General features: G+C 43.7%; 1 protein-coding gene across 1 annotated transcript in view; it reads right to left on the bottom strand.

Moving 5' to 3' along the window:
* The window catches only part of PATJ (PATJ crumbs cell polarity complex component), a 231,961-nt gene that overhangs the window by 135,054 nt on the left and 75,680 nt on the right, over positions 1-21,227 (bottom strand). The window contains exons 19-22 of the mRNA XM_063428064.1: positions 9,476-9,685; positions 3,485-3,592; positions 2,110-2,397; positions 1,518-1,629 (exon numbers count right to left, since the gene is read on the bottom strand). Of these exons, the coding sequence (XP_063284134.1) occupies positions 1,518-1,629; positions 2,110-2,397; positions 3,485-3,592; positions 9,476-9,685 (718 nt within the window). The remainder of the gene's footprint in view (positions 1-1,517; positions 1,630-2,109; positions 2,398-3,484; positions 3,593-9,475; positions 9,686-21,227) is intronic.

The following is a 21,227-nucleotide window of genomic DNA, read 5'->3' as shown; positions in this document are numbered from 1 at the left end:
AAGGAAGAACCTAGCAGCAGCTTCCAAGTCTCCATAGTGAAGGAGAGAGGCAAGGACCGCTGCCCAGCATACCCCAGGTAACTATTAGCAAACAGTTTGACTACTTTCATTCGGGTGGTATCCTGGTGCCATAATCACTATTGCACACTTTAATGGTTAAGGTGCTTGGAGTGTTCCTTTGACTTTTATGAAACAAATGTATTCTATATTCCATGAATGGAATCATTTAGGATGGATTGGCTGCATAAACACCCTATTTCTACATGTACTTATTTTGTAGTTTAAAAAGTAAGCCATCAGCTGTAGGGAGTTCAAAAATAGTTCATTTCTCCACTGAGGCTTTATCTCACTGTTATAGAAATAAATAAGTACAATGTTCAATAGCAGAATAGGGTGTTTAAGATCCATGCTGTAATGACTTGATAGATGGCCACTGAATAAACACAGCAGATTTCCCCACGGTTCTGAAAATAGCCAAAGAGTAAGAAATATTTCCTGGTATGCGGGTGAAATGAAAGTCAAATTAAAAACAGATTTTTATTTTTTCACAATATACTTTTTCTAAGGTACATAAAGTTGATATGGTTTTTATTGTTCTTGTTTCCCTGATCCGAACGATGGGAATATGGTTAATCAGCCCGCTTTATCACTTCTCTAACTATTGATCATGGTCACTATGCAGGGTTCTAATCAGTTGCAGTAACTGAATAATTGTAGGATGAGTTGTTTTTTTTCCATGCCAGTACTTTTTTTTTGTTAAAACGTATAACTTTATTAAATGAACACTATAGCATTGTGAATACAACCATATATTCCTAAAGCTGTAGTGTTCTGAAGCTTTGTTAGATGTACCATCACCCTTTGAGTACATGAAAAGGGTATATTTTTCCTAATCTTTTCTCCATCGCCATGCTGTTCTCTCCGTGGCTGTCCAGCCTTCATCATTTAGATGATCAGTCTTGCTGATCACAGTCAAACCAATGCTTCCCCTTAGCGATGCATTGGGAGGATAGTGTGTATGCGCTAAAATGCTGCGCAATCAGCATCTCCGCGTAGAGGTGCATTGAATCAACGCATCTCTATTTGGAGCGTTCAGTGTCTTCATGACGAGTGTGGAGATGCTGAAAGTAGATCCTGCAGTCTATGCAGGACCTTATCCAGGAAGTCTACAGTGGCCCTATATATTAGTGTAAACTGCCCATTCCCTGAAAATGCAGTATCTGCAAGGGTAAGGCTGCAGGTAAATGCAATAGATACCAGAACCACTACATTAAGCTGTAGTGGTTCTGATGACTATAGTGTCCCTTTAAGCCCAAACAAACTGGATGGAGTATCTTTATTTCTACCCATCAACGGACATACAGACACTTAACTAATATGAAGCCATACTCTGGAAAGTGAGAATTAAATACAGTTCTCTCCCTTGCATTAACTAAAAATCATTTTTTTAATGTCTGACTCAAAGCAATGGAAGTTAAAGTTCATTGTCTATTGTAGATTGCGATTACACAACGCACCTTGATCTGCTTCTGTTTCCATGTCAACATTTACATCATCGTCGTCCACAAGCGCATTACCTTGTGTGGTGTTCTCAAAGAAAGGTAATCCTGCATCAAAGTGTTCTGTGGACTTTAGGCAGAAATACACAGAATACGTAAGCTCTCTGTACATCAATATAAGGAGATGACATTGACATTGTTTTTGGTTCTGTTCTAATATATCCACTACACATTATGTTTAAAGTTGCATTTCTATATCCCAAGAGAATAGTTAACATGTATTAATAAAATGTGCGCTTGACATTTTTTTCCATGAGAATTTCAATATTTTATTAAAGTCTGTGATGTTGATTCAGTAAACACCAACTTGTGGCAAACAAACCTGAATTGCAATACAGAGGCAAAAGGTGAGGATTTGGAAAAAATCTCCATCTCTGCTTGACCATTTGATAATTAGTGAAAAATTCCATGTGTGTTAAGGTATTATATTTGATAAAATAATATATGGAACATTTTTAGGACTGCTAAAATGGCTAAAGGTTCTAGCAAGCGGTTATAACTGTCATTTGTTAAATAAAATGTTTCTAATTTATTGTAGCGCAATACATACAGTTTCGTGCACCCATGGCTGATTATATCGCGGCTCCTGTCCCATGGACGGTGAATGCAGAACATAATTATTGCTGTCAAGATGGGCAAATTCTGGCTCAGTATATTCCTCATCTACCAGCATCTCTCGCTCTTCCCCAAATCTCCCAAGTTCCTGCATTTCCCAGGAGTCTTGTAGAAGCTGGCTTTCGGTGATCTGTGTATTAAACACTCTCCCCATGACCAATGACGGTTCATCAACCAGCTCCTCTTGTGTTTCCTCAATGTAAGCCTCCTCTTCATATTCCGGCTGAAAAAAAAAATCATTGATTGGTGCCATGCAACTCTATTACAGATCGAAAAGCCTGTAATTCGATAATATGGTCGAAGGCAGATTCATTTTGGGAGGGGAGGGGGCCTTGTTATAAAAGCTTTACTTTTGTTATGACAAATAAAAAGACAGTTTTGAATGCGACATGATGTTACGGTGGGCTTGACAGGTGCATAGGTAGTTTACAGGTGCACAGGTGCTTAGGTAGTAATTAAAGTACTTCCTGTTTTGTAGGCCTCAATCCTGATGAAAATTGAAAGACACACAAAACAGTACTCCAAACATGCTGCAGATCCTAGTATAGAGTGGTAGTGGGAATTTCTGTATGAGGACATGCCTCTATTTCCCCATTTTTAAGTTGCCTAATGTCTATTAACACTACTATTCAATAACATTTCCTGAATTTTGCAAAACACCTGGCTCCTGGGTTCTCCCATGCCCCAATGGATTAACACATTAATATCACTCTAAGCAGTTCCAAATGCAATAAGAATTCAAGAGACAATACAAGGAGGTATGTGTTTCCTGTCTCACTGCAAACAGTTGCTTAAAACTGCTGCAGCTTGGCAAATCTCGGCTATAAATCCACCTTGTCACTTTAAATAGCTATGTACAAGCACTTGTACAGTGGGTGGTTGCTGGACACACTCTGCAAGTTTTCTGCTCCTCTGAAAGACTCCACTATTTTCTGTGAAAGCAGCCTTAAATCCAAGCATAAGCTTGGTAATAACAGTTATAGCCATCTTTTTTATTTACGATATAGGGCTCTGCGTCCTAAGCACTAAATAGGATATTTGCTGGCGATTTCACAGAATCTGAAAAGGCTTTGGTCTACTACACGATTCATATCCTGAATTTCCTATTTTAATTCCGATTTAACAGTTTAAAAGTGAACATTATTCACCTACTAAATATAAACTTGTAATTTTCATCGTTTTTTTTTCCTAGTTTAGTACTGATAATTTGGCCAGACCACGTTTGTTATTCAGAATACGATTAGCTGGTTCCATAACAAGGCAATTAATCTATGAATGAACGGTTTATAGTATAAATTCATCATTCTTACATGGTAAATGTAACGTTCTGCTCTTAAATCTGCAGTGACAACATCTGAGATTTCGTCAGATTCTTCTTCGGTTTCAATAAAATTTCCCGTATCCTCTGAAAAGTCAGTCTGAAGAAAAAAGAAATAAAAAAAAATCATCTTACAATATTCCAAACATTTCAACATATTCCTTGTTGCAGAGCTATCCCTCTAACACCACAAGATTATTTTATGGACTAAAAAGAGCAAGTTATAATAAAAAATAAAAATAAATAAAAAGGATATAAAAGTACAGCAATCACAATGGTAACCAATAGAATGTTTCTGCCAATTGCACCACATTTAAAACATGTTTACACATTTTGTCCTAAATACATATTCAATTATTTTTTAATTCCTCTTAAATGAAATAACAGAGCATTGGTTATGCCACTGGCATTTTAAGGGTCCTGTGTGAAGAACATGAGAATTCCCAGTAAATCCAAGATGCTATATTTTTGTGTGTACATGACTCCTAGCCAAGGCCCCAGCAGATACATTTAAAAGGGGCACAATAGCTTCCTAAAGTGCTTTAAGTGTTTAGAGTGTGTCCTTTTCATTTTACAAAAAGCACAGATTTCAATAGAAATTGACATTTTTATAAATAAACCTTGCTACCCCTCCTTACCCTGCCTAAAGTCTGGGCGGAGTTAGAAGTAGATGGCTTGCAAAGGGAGCAGGCATGAGAAGATATACCGTAATATTTTTTATTTTTGTTTTTGCATTTGGGCAAAGGGTTGCTCCTTAAAGGACCACTATAGTGCCAGGAAAACACTCGTTTTCCTGGCACTATAGTGCCCTGAGGGTGCCCCCACCCTCAGGGACCCCCTCCCGCCGGGCTCTGAAGAGAGGAAAGGGGTTAAAACTTACCTTTCTCCAGCGCTGGGCGGGGAGCTCTTCTCCTCCTCCTCCTCCTCCTCCTCCTCCTCCTCCTCTCCTCCCATTCTGCTGAATGCACACGCGCGGCCAGAGCTGCGTGCGCATTCAGCCGGTCTCATAGGAAAGCATTATCTATGCTTTCCTATGGACGCTTGCGTGCTCTCACTGTGATTTTCACAGTGAGAATCACGCAAGCGCCTCTAGCGGCTGTCAGTGAGACAGCCACTAGAGGATTTGAGGGCTGGATTAACCCATTAATAAACATAGCAGTTTCTCTGAAACTGCTATGTTTATATAAAAAAAATGGGTTAACCCTAGCTGGACCTGGCACCCAGACCACTTCATTAAGCTGAAGTGGTCTTGGTGCCTAGAGTGGTCCTTTAAGTGTATTTTTGCAGGGGGGAGGGGAATAAACAAAAAAAAAATCATCTTTGTTGGCCACAGTAACGGAGAGTAAACATTTATGTTTTCTAGTTAGCCATTCAAAAAAACAAAAAAAACAAAAAAAAATCTAATTGTTTGTCACCAATTGATATTCTCCAAATGTAAGTATTCTGCATGCATACACAAAACACACACTTCACTGAAGATGCACATGCCAGTTAACAAGGCAAGATACTTGTGTTGCTGCATAGACAAATAATCTGAAGTATGAACTCACTTAACCGAGAGACACTTTATTTACAGCTGCAAGTAAACGGAAAGTGGCAGAAGTTCTTCCTGCTTCACAGCCTTGAATGATAACAGGCCCTAGACTTGTATATATCCTGGACACCCCTGAGCTATTTAAGTGTTTGCACAATTTTTTTTCTCTCTCTTCCTCTGGGTGTCGCTGTGGTGCAAGTCATATATTTAAGCTTCTGTAAAAATGTTCCATCTTGCATATAACAAAAAAATATAAGACGGTTTTTGGTACATTCCGTTTGGCACTTTAGCTGCATGGATTATCCATTTAATGTTTCTTTACTGTCCTTTTATGTAGAGTTTTTTTTCTAACCAATTAATTACTTCTCACTAATTGGCTATATTCTCCCCTTTCTAGCATTCTCTGAAATATTTGCACAATAATGTAAGTTTAGCAATATGTAGCTACGTGTACACTCAGGTTGGTAAATTCTACTCTTACAAAAAAATCTTTGATTGCCAGATATAAAAGGATTTGATTTATTTCACAAAACTCCGGAATATAATTAAAAAATGCTAGACTACATGCAAAACGTCAAGACATTAGAAACATATTTCCTGAACACACACATACAGAAACAGTATAGACATTGACACCATAGGCCGGTATTTTTCCCCATGATGCCTCCAACTTAGCCCTCAAGCTACACTAATGACCAGGCCAAGATATCAACCATAGAACTGTGCCACAAGACAAGACATGGCCATACATAAACACTGCCTCTTTTACAAACTATAGAAATGAGAAACAGACCAGTGCACAAAAAACTCAGGCAGTTTCCTTTCATCCTTTATAGACCATTTCTGTTCCTGACGCGAGCTGTTCTCATCACAAATTGCACTAATTTCAATCAACCCAATTTCCTCTCGTCATCAGTGTACAAACCATTCATAACACCTGCTTGGCCTTCCCATACTAAGCAAGAATTCAATCTCCACTTCCTGGCTTGTCTTTGACCATACTCTGTCTAGTTTTACATAGACCAAAGAAACATACCTTATACACACACACTTATATATAAGGATACTTATCAATAGTAAGTGAATACAGCCTCCCTGAGATCGCACCCAGCTGGCAATCTACTTGACCACAACAATATACACACACAAAGAGGGAACCGGCTGATTAGCTAAATGGAAATGTACAAAAGAAATATAGTGTAATACAGTTATACAATTTTTACACTGCGCAATATAAAATGCACTCACAGGATCTTGTATGGTTCAGGCATTTATGGTGCCTCCCCTGATGATATGGGGGGCTTGGGAGATTCCCCTGGATACTTCCACTCAAGTACAGGACTCCGGGTGAAGGTTGAAAAAACAGCGGCTTTAATATTATATAAAAATATATAAAATAAATACAAACAATGGTCCTACGCGTTTCGTCCCTTCTACAGAATATGGGACTTCCTCAGGGACCACAATGTTAAAAACAATCAATACAGTGCAGTCAAAAAAGCAGCCTCAACTTGAGTGGAAGTATCAAGGGGAATCTCCCAAGCCCCCCATATCATCAGGGGAGGCACCATAAATGCCTGAACCATACAAGATCCTGTGAGTGCATTTTATATTGCGCAGTGTAACAATTGTATAACTGTATTACACTATATTTCTTTTGTACATTTCCATTTAGATAATCAGCCGGTTCCCTCGTTGTGTGTGTATAGTTTTACATAGGGTCTGGCCACTCTAAGGCCCGGTATATATTCTACTTATTACATTTCTTGGTTCACACTCTGCGTGTTGGGTCTCTAAAATGTGACAAATTGCCTCTAGTAAGATTTGTGTAACTATATTGCATCAACCGTGTTGCCACAGGTGACTTACTCGCTTATTATATGTACACGCACAACATAGCAACTCACTTCCGATACTCTAATTTATTAAATGAATATGTTTAAAACACCACTATACAACATGCAAAAATGGTTCAGGCACTCCAGGGTTCAGCATGGCAAATTTATTGAAGCCCAAAGCAACGTTTCGACCTTACGGTCTTTGTCAAGCTATCAAATACATGTTTTACAGCTAATTTTTAAGCATATCAATTCATTAAATCAAACAATTAACACGGTAACTAACAAATGTGAAATTAAAAAAGGCAGTGACAGCTGAAAGAGAGATCTCAATAATTTTTGGAGCAATAGGAGAATAAGCCCATTGATTTAACTCACTACTCTTAGGGTTGCCAGGTATTTCTCCTGTATTTCTTATGGTTGCCAGGTATTTCTCAGAAGTATTTCTCAGGTATTTGAGGCTGCCTAGCTGGTGTCGGTATTGCAATAATAAACAGAGTATAAACAGAGATTATTCTGCAATACCAGCGCCGGCCAGTAGGGGTCGCTGTTTGTGTGGAGAGAGGCAGGGATAAGAAGTTACAGCATCTCCGTCCCTGCCTCTCTCTACTCACTGATCCGTGGGGGAGCAGCTCTGCACAGATAGGCCATACAGCAGCTCCGAGCATGCGAGACACGGGGACGGTGAGACATTGGGACACTGGGAGACATAGGGACACTGGGGAACATGGGGACCCTGAGACACTAGGGACACAGTGGCCCCATGTCTCCCAGTGGCCCCTTGTCTCTCAGTGGCCCCTTGTCTCTCAGTGGCCCCTTGTCTCCCAGGTGTCTCTCAGTGTCCCTAGTCTCCCAGAGACAGGGGGATACAAACACTGGGGGACACTGGGCGACTTTGAGACCTGGGAGACATGGGGCACTCCCAGTGTCCCCATATCTTCCAGCCAGTGTCCCTAGTATCTCAGTATCCCCATGTCTACCAGTGTCCCTGGTGTCTCTCAATGTAAATAGTGTGCCAGTGTCCCCTAGTCTCCAAGTGTCTCAGTGGCCCAATGTCTCCCAGTGTCCCCATGTCCCCTAGTATAAAAGAAAAAATCTCAGGCACTCACTGTGATAGATTTAAGCAGGTTTATTGGACACTGCAAGTCTTTATCAAGTCTCCAGTGTACCCTATGTATCAGAGTGTCTTAGTGCCCCATCTCTCCCAGTGTCCCCAAGAGTCTGTGTCCCCAGGTCTCCAAGTGTTCCCTAGTATCTCAGTGTCCTTAGGTCTCCCAATGTCCCCTAGTGTCCTAGTGACATGGGGACACTGGGATACATGGGGACACAGAAACTAAGGGACTATGTCCCCTTTATTGTGTATGTTCGTCCTAGTTCTGGTTATGTGATTTGTGTCAGTGGCCCACCCTTTTACCCCATCCAAATACTTCCTGATTTACTGGACACTGCTGTTAGGTGGTATGGGTTTACTTGAAAGCGTGATATTAGCATAGGGTATGTGTTTTCTCAAAGCTTAGAGAAATCTCCATCAGATACATGACGCTTAGGAGGTAGGACTGTTTTAGTGCTTTTGGTCAATATGATTTTGTAATCACCAGGCCCACTGGGCTCTTAATCAGGCCCTGACTGCAAACCCGTAGCCCAGATTGAGTCCAAACCAGTACATTGTCACATTACACTTAACTTCCTTTCTCAACTTTATATTAAATGTTTTACACCAAACTGCAAACGGTGGACTACAAAAAACAATACAAGAATATAGTTACACAATATATGCATTGGGCTGGGAAGTAGCAGCCCACAAACCTTTCTATACTACTGGCCTGTTTGGGCGAAACGCCCATCCGCCCCTGCTCACCGCATTGCTTTGCATCCCACATAATGCTTTATCTATTCTCACACACCGGGCAGGCCTTATGAGTTACATGGTGCGATTTGCCAGGGCTTGTTGCCATTTTACATATCAGAATTCTTGTCACTTCTTATTTGATAACATTGTAGAACATGTTAGTACTATACGAAATATGAGAAATGTATAACAGGACTAATAAACATAGTCCATTGTTTAAATGTCTAGACTCTATTACATTGTATTGTCAAAACCACTGCTAACAAAAAAAAATATTTTTCAAATTACCTATTAAGAGGACATGTAAAATGTATGTTTTAACAATAAACTAGAATGAGGATTTCTCAAAGAATTAACAGCTAGTGCAAAATAATGAAATATTTACACGGTAAAAATTCTTTAAAAAACTTCACAGTTTAATTTAAGGGTCCCACCAACAGCAGCTATAAAGGAAGTTGCATGGATGAGAATGATAGAAGTTGTAATCTGCCTGGATGAGAATTATTAAATTGTAGTTTAATAAACCGTGCCCTGTGTTAATGTGGCAGCTGTGTACAGTATGGACGTGTACAATGGAAGGGATTCGTTTTAATCATCCCACTAGCTTGTAAGCTTATTGTTGTATGTCAATAGCAAATATTTCTGTGCCATTAAAGTCAACACCAGATAGCATGCGTAGATTTAATTAAATGCAAAGCTCAGTAGACTGTATAAACTAGATATGATTTTAAATCCAGAGTCTGCTCCAAGAGCAGGTCTTACCACTGTTGGCTTGCAAATGCCCAGGCGAGCCTTTCCCGGTGGCACAGATGTTAATATATCAACAGCATCATCCAATGAGGCATTATCCATATAATTGTCATTTACAAAGACCAAACGATCACCGGGCAGAATCAGACCACTTTCCTCTGCCACACCACCTGATACCAGTGACTGTATTACAATGACGGTTCGTTCTGGATCTAACGGATCCTGAAGGTGAAGCCAAAACCACAAAGAGCAAGTCAGGTCAACTTAAAACTTCTCTAAATCAAACAGATACTGTATCTCATTGCCGAGGATTGAGTGGTGATTTAGAATGATTTGAAGAATGATTTAGAATGATTTGAAGAATGATTTTGGGGGAAAAAAAAAGTAGATGAAATTTATAAGTGAAGCAGAAAAAAAATCATTGTAATTAAAGATAATTTAGGATTAAAGGACATCGTTCCAACATTAATATTTGCAGATTACATTAACATTGTGCAAAATTACTATTTAAACCAAAAACATTTATTTTAACATTGTTATGGTGATAAAAAAAATACATAAAAATAATTACTTCTATGGCTCAACGTACATTCCCCAAAAATTATTTTACAATCATGCTGTTCCTTGTCTAACTATAACGAACTGTTCGAGAAAAAAATGTGACTCTCAGTAATATCTGGTTTCATGTCAAGCTCTAGGAACCAGATCAGTTTCATTTTAAAAATCCAAATTCAGTCCAGTAATAATTCCATTATGAAGTAAAATGTTATTTTCCTGTAATAATATATAAGGGCCTTTTGGTTAATATTTTGTATTTCAACGACTTGCTGTTAATTGTCCCAATTCTTGTATAGTGCTGCGTAATTTGTTTGCGCCATATATAAATAAAAATAACTAATAGTCGTGTGACTAAAGGTAAGGCAACCTAAAGGTTGAAATTGCTACTTTCTCTTATAGTTTCTTGATTTTTAATGTGTGTATATAGGGAAAGAGAAACCTGGCAAAAGCAACAGAATTGTATGAAACAATAACGTTTGGAGCTGTTCCTCATCACATTGGAGAATATTGACACAATAGCAACGTGTGAGCTACATCGACTTATAACATCTACGAAGATGGCAGTTACAACGTCCTGCTACAAAACAATCAGCACGTAAGGATTTGTGAGATAAATATGAACATATCAAAAATAAAATCTACTATGGCCATTCTTTATAAACATTTTTTTTAGTATTCTTGGAGACTCGGAGGCTGCTTTTCAATAGTCTTCTCAGTACCCTTCTCGGTCTCTCCGCACTGCCCGTGACCTTCTCCTGTCCACTACTCGCACCCGTACAGCCAACTCATGCTTGCAGGACTTCTCGCGGGCGGCTCCCTTCCTATGGAATAGCCTGCCTACCGCCATCAGACTCTCCACTAGTCTTCAATCGTTTAAGAAGTGCCTTAAAACCTCTCTCTTTAGGAAAGCTTATGGCCTCCCAGAGTAACCTCTACCTCACATACCTGTCTCTTGCTCTCTCCTGAACGGCAGCACTCTACTCTCTCCTCCAGCTCTGCTTCACTCCCACCTTATTTGATTGCTATTTCCTGTCCTAATGTGTTTTATACCCCACCTCCTATAGACTGTAAGCTTGTTTGAGCAGGGTCCTCTTCAACCTATCGTTCCTGTAAGTTTTCTTGTAATTATCCTATTTATAGCTAAATCCCCCCTCTTATAATATTGTAAAGCACTACGGAATCTGTTGGCGCTATATTAATGGCAACAATAATATAAGTGTGTGTATGTCAAGGGTCATTTCAGGTTACTATAACAATATAAATATACATCGTGCTAGGGATATTGCCAGATACTGCACAGATTTAAACGTACAGCTCATACAGAATATCACCTGGTGTCACTTTGTACAGATTGATATAATTCTATACTTTGTGCAGACTAAATTGCTAGCACATGCACAGCTAAAATTAGATTTCCTTATACATTTATTCTGCTATTGGCATAGAGAGGCCACAATTCTGGATTGCAATTTATTGGCACGTGCCGCTTCCCAGCGTTATATGAAGTGACATGATCCTGCAATTCTTTTCTTATATATACACCTACCCACATTCTGAGCCTGAGAGATGTCCATTAAATTCTACAAACAGCTGAAGTTTGCATCCCGGTTTATTCAACAATACATGCATACATCCCACAAAGCAAAACTTGACAAAGGCTAAGGGGAGCCAAAACGTTGTCTAAATTCTTTCTAAATACTACACAATAAAGTCTACCTGCTGAAGAAACTATTGGGTGTGCCCAAACCTACTTATTTGTTCCACTGGATATATCTGGGCATGGGCGCTTCTTGTCTTGGAGCACCCTAGTGGGAGTACTCCCTGAAAAAGTGTGTGTGCAAGGTCCTCTGAAAATTCTACAAGACAATTCTATAATTGTCCCTGCTCGTGTCTCAAGGAAGGCAGCCTGATATACAAGCTCTTAGAATCTTAAATATTAAATAGAATTGTATGTAAACCTTTGCTGTCAGTCTGGTTAGCACAAAATGTTACGCTGTGCCAGATTTGTGAAAGAGAAATACAGAAAAAGAAAGCAAGTGAGAATGAAAGACAGATGGAAAGAAATGTAGAAAAAACAAACCAAAAAAGAAAACAATAGATAAAGTATAAGGCAGACAAATAAATAAAAAGACAGGAAAAAAATATATAAAGAAAGGGAGAAATAAAATACTGCAAAGACCTGCATACTTTGATCGCGATCTCAGCCAAGGACAATAGGGACATTTTTGAGATTGTTTTGTGATTGGATTGTAACGGCAAGGGTTGATAGATTACCTTGTTGTAGTTTCACTGCGTGAAAAAAAAAAAAAGCTTATGTTGTGTTATATTAAAAAAAAAAAGTAATAAAAAAATTCTGATAATTCCACTTTCATAATTAGAAGCAACCACTCAGAAAAATAGATGACAGCACTTTAAATTACAGATGCACCCATTCCCCTGCCTCTCATCATTGAACGCTACACTAAAAAGGACGTAGCCCTGAAAAGTGATGTGCTGCTGTGCCTATTTTGCAGCTTAAACAGACGTGCCTCGCAGTAGACTGAATTGATCCATTAGGTTGATGGAGAACTTAAGAGTATTTGCTGATTCAGGACAACCTCAGATATTCTCAGAGCGAAGATATATGTGTATTGGCCAAGAGAGGGCAGTAAAGATCAATAATTCCAAAACAAATGCAGTTGCAGAAGCAGTCACTTTTGTGATGCGCGCAGCAAAACTGCTGAAGGACACACTTTTCTTAAACAATATATTCCTGTGCCTGGTTACAACGTACACCGTGCTCTGGCTGGGTGCGTCCAATACAGACAAGCCATTTTAGAAGCAATGATAATGGAAAAAAATATATGGCTCAATATTCTACAGAAATGTTTTTATAACTTTTACCGGCTGCACTACGGTTCCCATTATCCTCAGCCAGCATCTAATTCCTGAGGAGGGGCACAGTTTATCTGTAACTAGACACTGCGCTGCATGTGGGTGTCAAACCTTGGTTCTCCAGTTATTGTCTAACTACTACTCCCATGGTTATTCAGTGACCGTCACTGGCACAGCTATTAGCCCCTTCGATGAGCATTACTTCGTATGATGCAGTGAAACCACAAAAGTTGGACCACTAACGTAAAAGAACCTGGTGGGGTTCCTCAGAAAGGAAAAGAGCATAGGCAAGATTCTGTTGCCAAAAATAAAAAATGTATATTCATAGTGAAGGGTTTATTCTTAACCAACATAATTGCTGTCCAATGTTATTGAGGGTCAGAACTTGTCAATGTTTTGCAAATTATTACCATTATGACCAGTGGGCATATTAAACAAAAAGAATAAGAATGTATTCAGGAACTTTGTGCAGCCACATACAGTATAATCCTGTGCATACAGGAAATGTGTGTAGCCACATACAGTATAATCCTTTGCCTTTAGGCAGTATATGCACAGAATCACACGGTTACAGGGGGATTAAGGGGACTGGATGTCCCCTATTTACAGTAGAACACTTTTCATGCATGCAGTGAGGAAACATGTGCTGTACATTATAGTCTTATCCTGTGCATACAGCAATATATAGAACAGAGATGGGAAAAAATAAAAAGTAATCTAATGTTTAACCCCTTAAGGACACATGACATGTGTGACATGTCATGATTCCCTTTTATTCCAGAAGTTTGGTCCTTAAGGGGTTAAATGTTTAGTGAAATATATATTGTACATTTTATGGACAAATAAGTACACATAAAAATGGCAAAATTAAGATTAGATTAGATAGTGGTTCCAAACAAGAATTTAATAGATCTTAGGATCGATGAATGACAGCAATATGGACTTTCACTGGCGATTGCCCACGCTTCTAGGGAAACCCACAATTTGTTTTCAAGCAGGCAACAAATGGCCATTTGGAAACCGCTTTCATCTCACTTACGTCGCTATTAATTACTGCGCTCCAAGACTGCTTAAGAGAAAATGTGTTTGTGTATCTTTCTGGTTTTATTCCCTAACATCTAACAGATTTTGCATTATAAGTAAACTACGGTAAGTGTAAGATCTCTATATAGTGTCCCCTTACTGTACAGTAATCATTAATAAGGACTATCTAACCTTCTCTTGCTTTAGGTGGAATGACTTGAAATAACTATGGGGAAATGGACAAAGTATTTAAGTGCTACATCCCTGGTTGAAGGTGATCGTCGCACATTAACGGGTGGGTGAGGGTCAACCTGCCAGACTTCATTATTCACTATCAATTTTAAAGTGTGTCTCTAAAATATTCCTTCCTTCACCGTCATAAGAGTAGTAAATTTGCACCTGCTAGGAGGCTTCTGGTTTGAAATTTGCATTGCATCAGACGAATGTATAACCTTTACTATTACATTCATAAACCATAAGCAAAATGGACATTTTTCAGCTGCATGTACTGAAATTAGAGAACATGGTTGGAATGCATGGAATGTTGTAGAGATTTAAACCAAAGTCAAATAAACAGATTGCTAAAATAATCTGTCAGGGTATGTGGTGAAGAGTGAATCGAAGACGGGGAGTTGGGCATCCAAAGAATAAAGAAAGCATAAAAGAAAAGCTTATTTATGGTGCCTCAGTCTGACATTTCAACGATAGATTAAAACACACACACACACACACACACACACACCTATGTACAGATGGCATTAATCAAGCATGCAGGTGGGAGATATACTGTATGAGGTTCACCAAGCTTCCTCTAGAAATTCCATACAAATTGGATAAGGAGATACAGTGGTGAGAGAATGCTTATGATTCCTTAAGCATTATCTTTACTTTAAAAGTAATCCGATCGGTCCAGTTCTAATAAACATACATCACAATTGTCCTAATTTAGGGACCACGGAATTAAACCTTTTTCTAAGGGGCACCCCAGCTAAAAGTCTACAACATGATGGACAAATCTCCGTTGCAGAGTTGCCTAGTGTTGACTTGTCTTCAGTGATGAACACTGTAATCTTTACCAACCCCATCTGGAAAGAGCATTCTCCAGCATGGCATGCATTTTGACCAAAGGTATTATACAGGCTGAGCTTGACTAAGACAGAATATCGGCACTTGAAGACAGTAAAACTAATTTGTTTTCCCAACAAAGTATTCGGAAGAAGGTTTACTCGAATGCATTTTCCCCATGTTTAAATTCCACAGAAGAATAAATTGTTCCAAATGGATTACTGGATATGTGGAGCATTTTAGAAGGCATTCATAGATATTGCGAGGGAATAAAGCGTTGAATGCAATGAAAAGGGTGTGAAAACTCCAAAACTGCATAGTGACTGATGCCACCAGCTTTTGAGAGAGGCAGAACAGAACTTTAATCTATACAAATGCCCACCAAGCAGCATGTAATAAACAGGCAATGCAGACAGCTGGAGAGGGCACATGTCACTTGAAACCATTGTTCACTATAAAAGTACATGATTTTAGAGATTGCTCTGTTGGAATACTTGTACCCAAAGACTGTAGATCTACTACCTGGCATGGCAGGAACCTAGAGATGGCGCTGGAGGAAGCATAATTGAGCAATGGACAATGGAAAACACATGGCATAAAAACACCCATCTGCCGTCTTAGCAGTATGTGCAAAAACATGTTTCTTCAAAATGCCCAAATGTTGCAAGCATGGTAGTGCCAAAGGGATGCAATAAGGGTACAACTGTGGGAGCAGGTATTCCTTAAGAACAGAATTGATCAACATTTAAACTAAACATTGCGTTATGACCTCATCTTAAGTTTCTTCACTAAACCCTAATCTTTATTTACCAAAACAGAGGTGTAACTAGAATCCCCTGGGCCCCGGTGCGACAATTGCCCTGGGGCCCCCCTCCCATGTGTTCACTCCATGTGTCCCATTCCCTCTCCCCTTTGCCCCTCCATGTGTCCCATTTCTCCTCCTCCCATCCCTGTGTCCTATACCCCCTCTCTCCCCCTCCCTTCCATGTATCCCATACCCTCTCTCCCTCCTTCCTTCCCATATGTTCTAAACCCCCCCTCTCACCCCATCTCCCTCCTCCCCTCCCTCTGTCCCATAACCTTCATCTCTCCCCCCTCCCCTCCCTGTGTCTCATTCCTACCTCTCCCCCCTCCCCTCCCTGTGTGCCATACCCTCCCTCTCAACCCTCCCCTCCCTGTGTGCCATACCCTCCCTCCCTCCCTCTCTCCCTCCCTCCCCCTCCATGTGTCCCATACTCTCCCTCTCTCTCCTTGTGTTCCATTTCTCTCTCTCTCTCTCACTCTCTCCTTGTGTCCCATTTCTCCCCCCTGCCCTCCCTGTATCCCATACCCTCCATTTCTCCCCCCTCCCCTCCCTGTATCCCATACCCTCCATTTCTCCCCCCTCCCCTTCCTGTATCCCATACCCTCCATTTCTCCCCCCTCCCCTTCCTGTATCCCATACCCTCCATTTCTCCCCCCCTCCCCTCCCTGTATCCCATACCCTCCATTTCTACCCCCCTCCCCTCCCTGTATCCCATACCCTCCATTTCTCCCCCCTCCCCTCCCTGTATCCCATATCCTCCATTTCTCCCCCCTCCCCTCCCTGTATCCCATATCCTCCATTTCTCCCCCTCCCCTCCCTGTATCCCATACTCTCCCTCTCAACCCTCCCCTCCCTGTGTCCCTTACCCTCCCTCTCTCCCTCTCCCTTCCCCTCCATGTGTCCCATACCCTCCCTCTCTCTCCTTGTGTCCCATTTCTTCCCCCTCCCCTCCAGGTGTCCCATACCCTCCATTTCTCCCCCCTCCCCTCCAGGTGTCCCATACCCTCCATTTCTCCCCCCTCCCCTCCAGGTGTCCCATACCCTCCATTTCTCCCCCCTCCCCTCTGGGTGTCCCATACCCTCCATTTCTCCCCCCTCCCCTCCGGGTGTCCCATACCCTCCATTTCTCCCCCCTCCGGGTGTCCCATACCCTCCATTTCTCCCCCCTCCGGGTGTCCCATACCCTCCATTTCTCCCCCCTCCGGGTGTCCCATACCCTCCATTTCTCCCCCCTCCGGGTGTCCCATACCCTCCATTTCTCCCCCCTCCGGGTGCCCCATACCCTCCATTTCTCCCCCCTCCGGGTGTCCCATACCCTCCATTTCCCCCCCTCCGGGTGTCCCCTACCCTCCATTTCTCCCCCCTCCCCTCCGGGTGTCCCCTACCCTCCATTTCTCCCCCCTCCCCTCTGGGTGTCCCATACCCTCCATTTCTCCCCCCTCCGGGTGTCCCATACCCTCCATTTCTCCCCCCTCCGGGTGTCCCATACCCTCCATTTCCCCCCTCCGGGTGTCCCATACCCTCCATTTCTCCCCCCTCCCCTCCGGGTGTCCCATACCCTCCATTTCTCCCCCCTCCCCTCAGGGTGTCCCATACCCTCCATTTCTCCCCCTCCTCTCCGGGTGTCCCCTACCCTCCATTTCTCCCCCCTCCCCTCCGGGTGTCCCATACCCTCCATTTCTCCCCTCTCCCCTCCGGGTGTCCCATACCCTCCATTTCTCCCCCCTCCCCTCCGGGTGTCCCATACCCTCCATTTCTCCCCCCTCCCCTCCGGGTGTCCCATACCCTCCATTTCTCCCCCCTCCCCTCCGGGTGTCCCATACCCTCCATTTCTCCCCCCTCCCCTCCGGGTGTCCCATACCCTCCATTTCTCCCCCCTCCCCTCCGGGTGTCCCATACCCTCCATTTCTCCCCCCTCCCCCCTCCCCTCCGGGTGTCCCATACCCTCCATTTCTCCCCCCTCCCCCCTCCCCTCCGGGTGTCCCATACCCTCCATTTCTCCCCCCTCCCCCCTCCCCTCCGGGTGTCCCATACCCTCCATTTCTCCCCCCTCCCCTCCGGGTGTCCCATACCCTCCATTTCTCCCCCCTCCCCCCTCCCCTCCGGGTGTCCCATACCCTCCATTTCTCCCCCCTCCCCCCTCCCCTCCGGGTGTCCCATACCCTCCATTTCTCCCCCCTCCCCCCTCCCCTCCGGGTGTCCCATACCCTCCATTTCTCCCCCCTCCCCCCTCCCCTCCGGGTGTCCCATACCCTCCATTTCTCCCCCCTCCCCCCTCCCCTCCGGGTGTCCCATACCCTCCATTTCTCCCCCCTCCCCTCCGGGTGTCCCATACCCTCCATTTCTCCCCCCTCCCCTCCGGGTGTCCCATACCCTCCATTTCTCCCCCCTCCCCCCTCCCCTCCGGGTGTCCCATACCCTCCATTTCTCCCCCCTCCCCCCTCCCCTCCGGGTGTCCCATACCCTCCATTTCTCCCCCCTCCCCTCCGGGTGTCCCATACCCTCCATTTCTCCCCCCTCCCCTCCGGGTGTCCCATACCCTCCATTTCTCCCCCCTCCCCTCCGGGTGTCCCATACCCTCCATTTCTCCCCCCTCCCCTCCGGGTGTCCCATACCCTCCATTTCTCCCCCCTCCCCTCCGGGTGTCCCATACCCTCCATTTCTCCCCCCTCCCCTCCGGGTGTCCCATACCCTCCATTTCTCCCCCCTCCCCTCCGGGTGTCCCATACCCTCCATTTCTCCCCCCTCCCCTCCGGGTGTCCCATACCCTCCATTTCTCCCCCCTCCCCTCCGGGTGCCCCATACCCTCCATTTCTCCCCCCCTCCCCTCCGGGTGCCCCATACCCTCCATTTCTCCCCCCCTCCCCTCCGGGTGTCCCATACCCTCCATTTCTCCCCCCCTCCCCTCCGGGTGTCCCATACCCTCCATTTCTCCCCCCCTCCCCTCCGGGTGTCCCATACCCTCCATTTCTCCCCCCCTCCCCTCCGGGTGTCCCATACCCTCCATTTCTCCCCCCCTCCCCTCCGGGTGTCCCATACCCTCCATTTCTCCCCCCCTCCCCTCCGGGTGTCCCATACCCTCCATTTCTCCCCCCCTCCCCTCCGGGTGTCCCATACCCTCCATTTCCCCCCGCCCTCCAGGTGTCCCATACCCTCCATTTCTCCCCCCTCCCCTCCGGGTGTCCCATACTCTCCATTTCTCCCCCTCCCCGTATCCCATACTCTCCATTTCTCCCCCCTCCTCTCCCTGTATTCATTCTCTCCATTTCTCCCCCCTCCTCTCCCTGTATTCATTCTCTCCCTCTCTCTCTCCTTCCCCATATCCTCTCTCTCTACCCCCTCCCCTCCTGTACCTTACTGGCTGCGGTACCCGGTCTGACAGGAAGTGCTCTAACAGTGAGCAGTTCCTGTCAGACCACTCAGCCACGCTACACACAGGCAGGAGGGGAGCAGCACAGTGCAGCTCTCCCTTCCTGCCAGACCTCCGGGAACCGCGGAACAGTGCTGCCCTAGAGAGGTCTTGAAGGCAAGCATCAGAGGTGGGAGTACGAACAGAAGATAGACGTAGGTCTTTGGCAGAGCATAGGGGCCTAGACGGGACATACTTGTGTATTAGGTAGGATAGCTAGGTGGGAGTAGCATAATGTAGAGATTTGAAAGCAAGGACCAGAATTTTAAATTCAGCCCTATATCTTACGGGAAGCCAATACAGGGACTGACAGAGGGGAGAGGCATGGGAGGTGCGGGCGGACAGGAAGATTAGCCTAGCCTCCGCATTCATTATAGACTGCAATGGGGAGCACGTAAGACCACTGAGAAGCGGATTGCAGTAGTGAAGGCAAGAGAGGACAGTGGCTTGGACCAGCACCTTAGCCGCACCTGCCGTTAAATAGGGGCGGATGCACACAATGTTTTTGAGATGGAAGCGGCAGGATTTAGCAATCGACTGGACATGAGGGGTGAAGGAGAGGTTAGAATCACAGAAAAAATCTAGGAGGCATGGTGGAGCTGATGGTAGCACCATTACCGTGGAGCGAGACAGAAACGGGAGTAGCAACACTTGAGGGAGGAAAGACCAGAAGTTCTGTTTTGGACAAGTTGAGCTTACGGAAGTGGGCAGCCATCCAGTTAGAAATAGCAGAGAGGCAGTCAAGAGGAGCAGGAGAGATCAGGGGAGGAGAGATAGATTTGTGTGTCATCCGCATAGAAGTGATATTGGAAGCCAAAAGGAGCTGATGAGTTTACCAAAGGAGGTATAGATCGAGAACAGTAGGGGACCAAGGACTGAACCTTGGGGGACACCAACAGAGATGGGTTGAGGGGGGGAGGTGGGGGGAAGAGGCAGAGCCAGAAAAAGAACTGGGAGAGGTAGGAGGAGCACCAGGAGAGAGCAGTATCTCACAGTGACATCCAGACAGCCAGACGTGGTCGCCCCAGAAGTGCCCAACAAGGGATTTTAACTATTTCTGCCTTAGTCCTGCTGTCTTGCCTTTGGGCCACACTTCAGTTCTTGTTTCTGCCTAATGGTTATCCTAGCCTTGTCTCAAGCACTGGGGGCTGGACTTTACCCGTGGCTGCTCTTGTCTATCTAGCCCACCTGAAGCAGATCATTAATTAGCTGGGTATATAAGCACTGCCTCGCCCTGGGAACTTTGTCAGTTCATTGACTCTGGTTTTGCTGTTTGATTCCGGTTATTGCGTGTCTTGATCCAGTGTTTTCCAGACTAATTCTGGCTTCCGACCTTGGCTTATTTCTTCAATTACTCTGACCTCTGGCTTCCCCTGACTACGGCTTTCCACGACTTATCTGCTTATCTGCTTATCCTTGCCTGTACTGTGACTTGGAGCACTATTCCTGCACAGCCCCCGTGCACAGACTCACAGCCCAGGTGGCTTCTTGTCTGGTCACATTGGTCTGTGTTTATTTACAAGGGTGAGCGTATAACTCGCCGGACTCCACATCAGGTAAGAACCCTGACACAGAAGATGAGAAGAAGCTGTTGATAATCAACAGTGTCAAAAGCAGCGGAAAGGTAAAGGAGAATTAGGATAAAATAGTGACCTTGAGATTTTGAAAAATGTAAACATTTTGTAATAATTTGAAACTTTTAAAAAATATTTTGAAGAAGTGATTTTAAAAAATGTACCCAAAAATCTCAAATCATTTAAAAAGTTTATAGAGCAATATTGAATCAAGGCCTAGATATTTAAACCCATAAAAACAGAGTGATAATTTGAAGCATCCAAGATAAATTTGTCTCAGTCCTTGTTGAAATTAACAAAGGATTTACTGCTCTGCTTGACGTCAACGAGCCTAGTGATATCTAGTCTTGGTCATGTGGCTATTAGAACTCAAAATCACCAACTACATTTCCATTCATTGACAGCACTCTTACAAAGAACTTCCTCTTTTTTTCTTCATTCTTCGGAGCTTAAATT

Source organism: Pelobates fuscus, chromosome 7, assembly GCF_036172605.1.
Source record: "Pelobates fuscus isolate aPelFus1 chromosome 7, aPelFus1.pri, whole genome shotgun sequence".
Taxonomy (NCBI): Eukaryota; Metazoa; Chordata; class Amphibia; order Anura; family Pelobatidae; genus Pelobates; species Pelobates fuscus.
The sequence above is the reverse complement of the archived record's forward strand: the minus strand, read 5'-3'. Positions and strand labels throughout refer to the sequence as shown.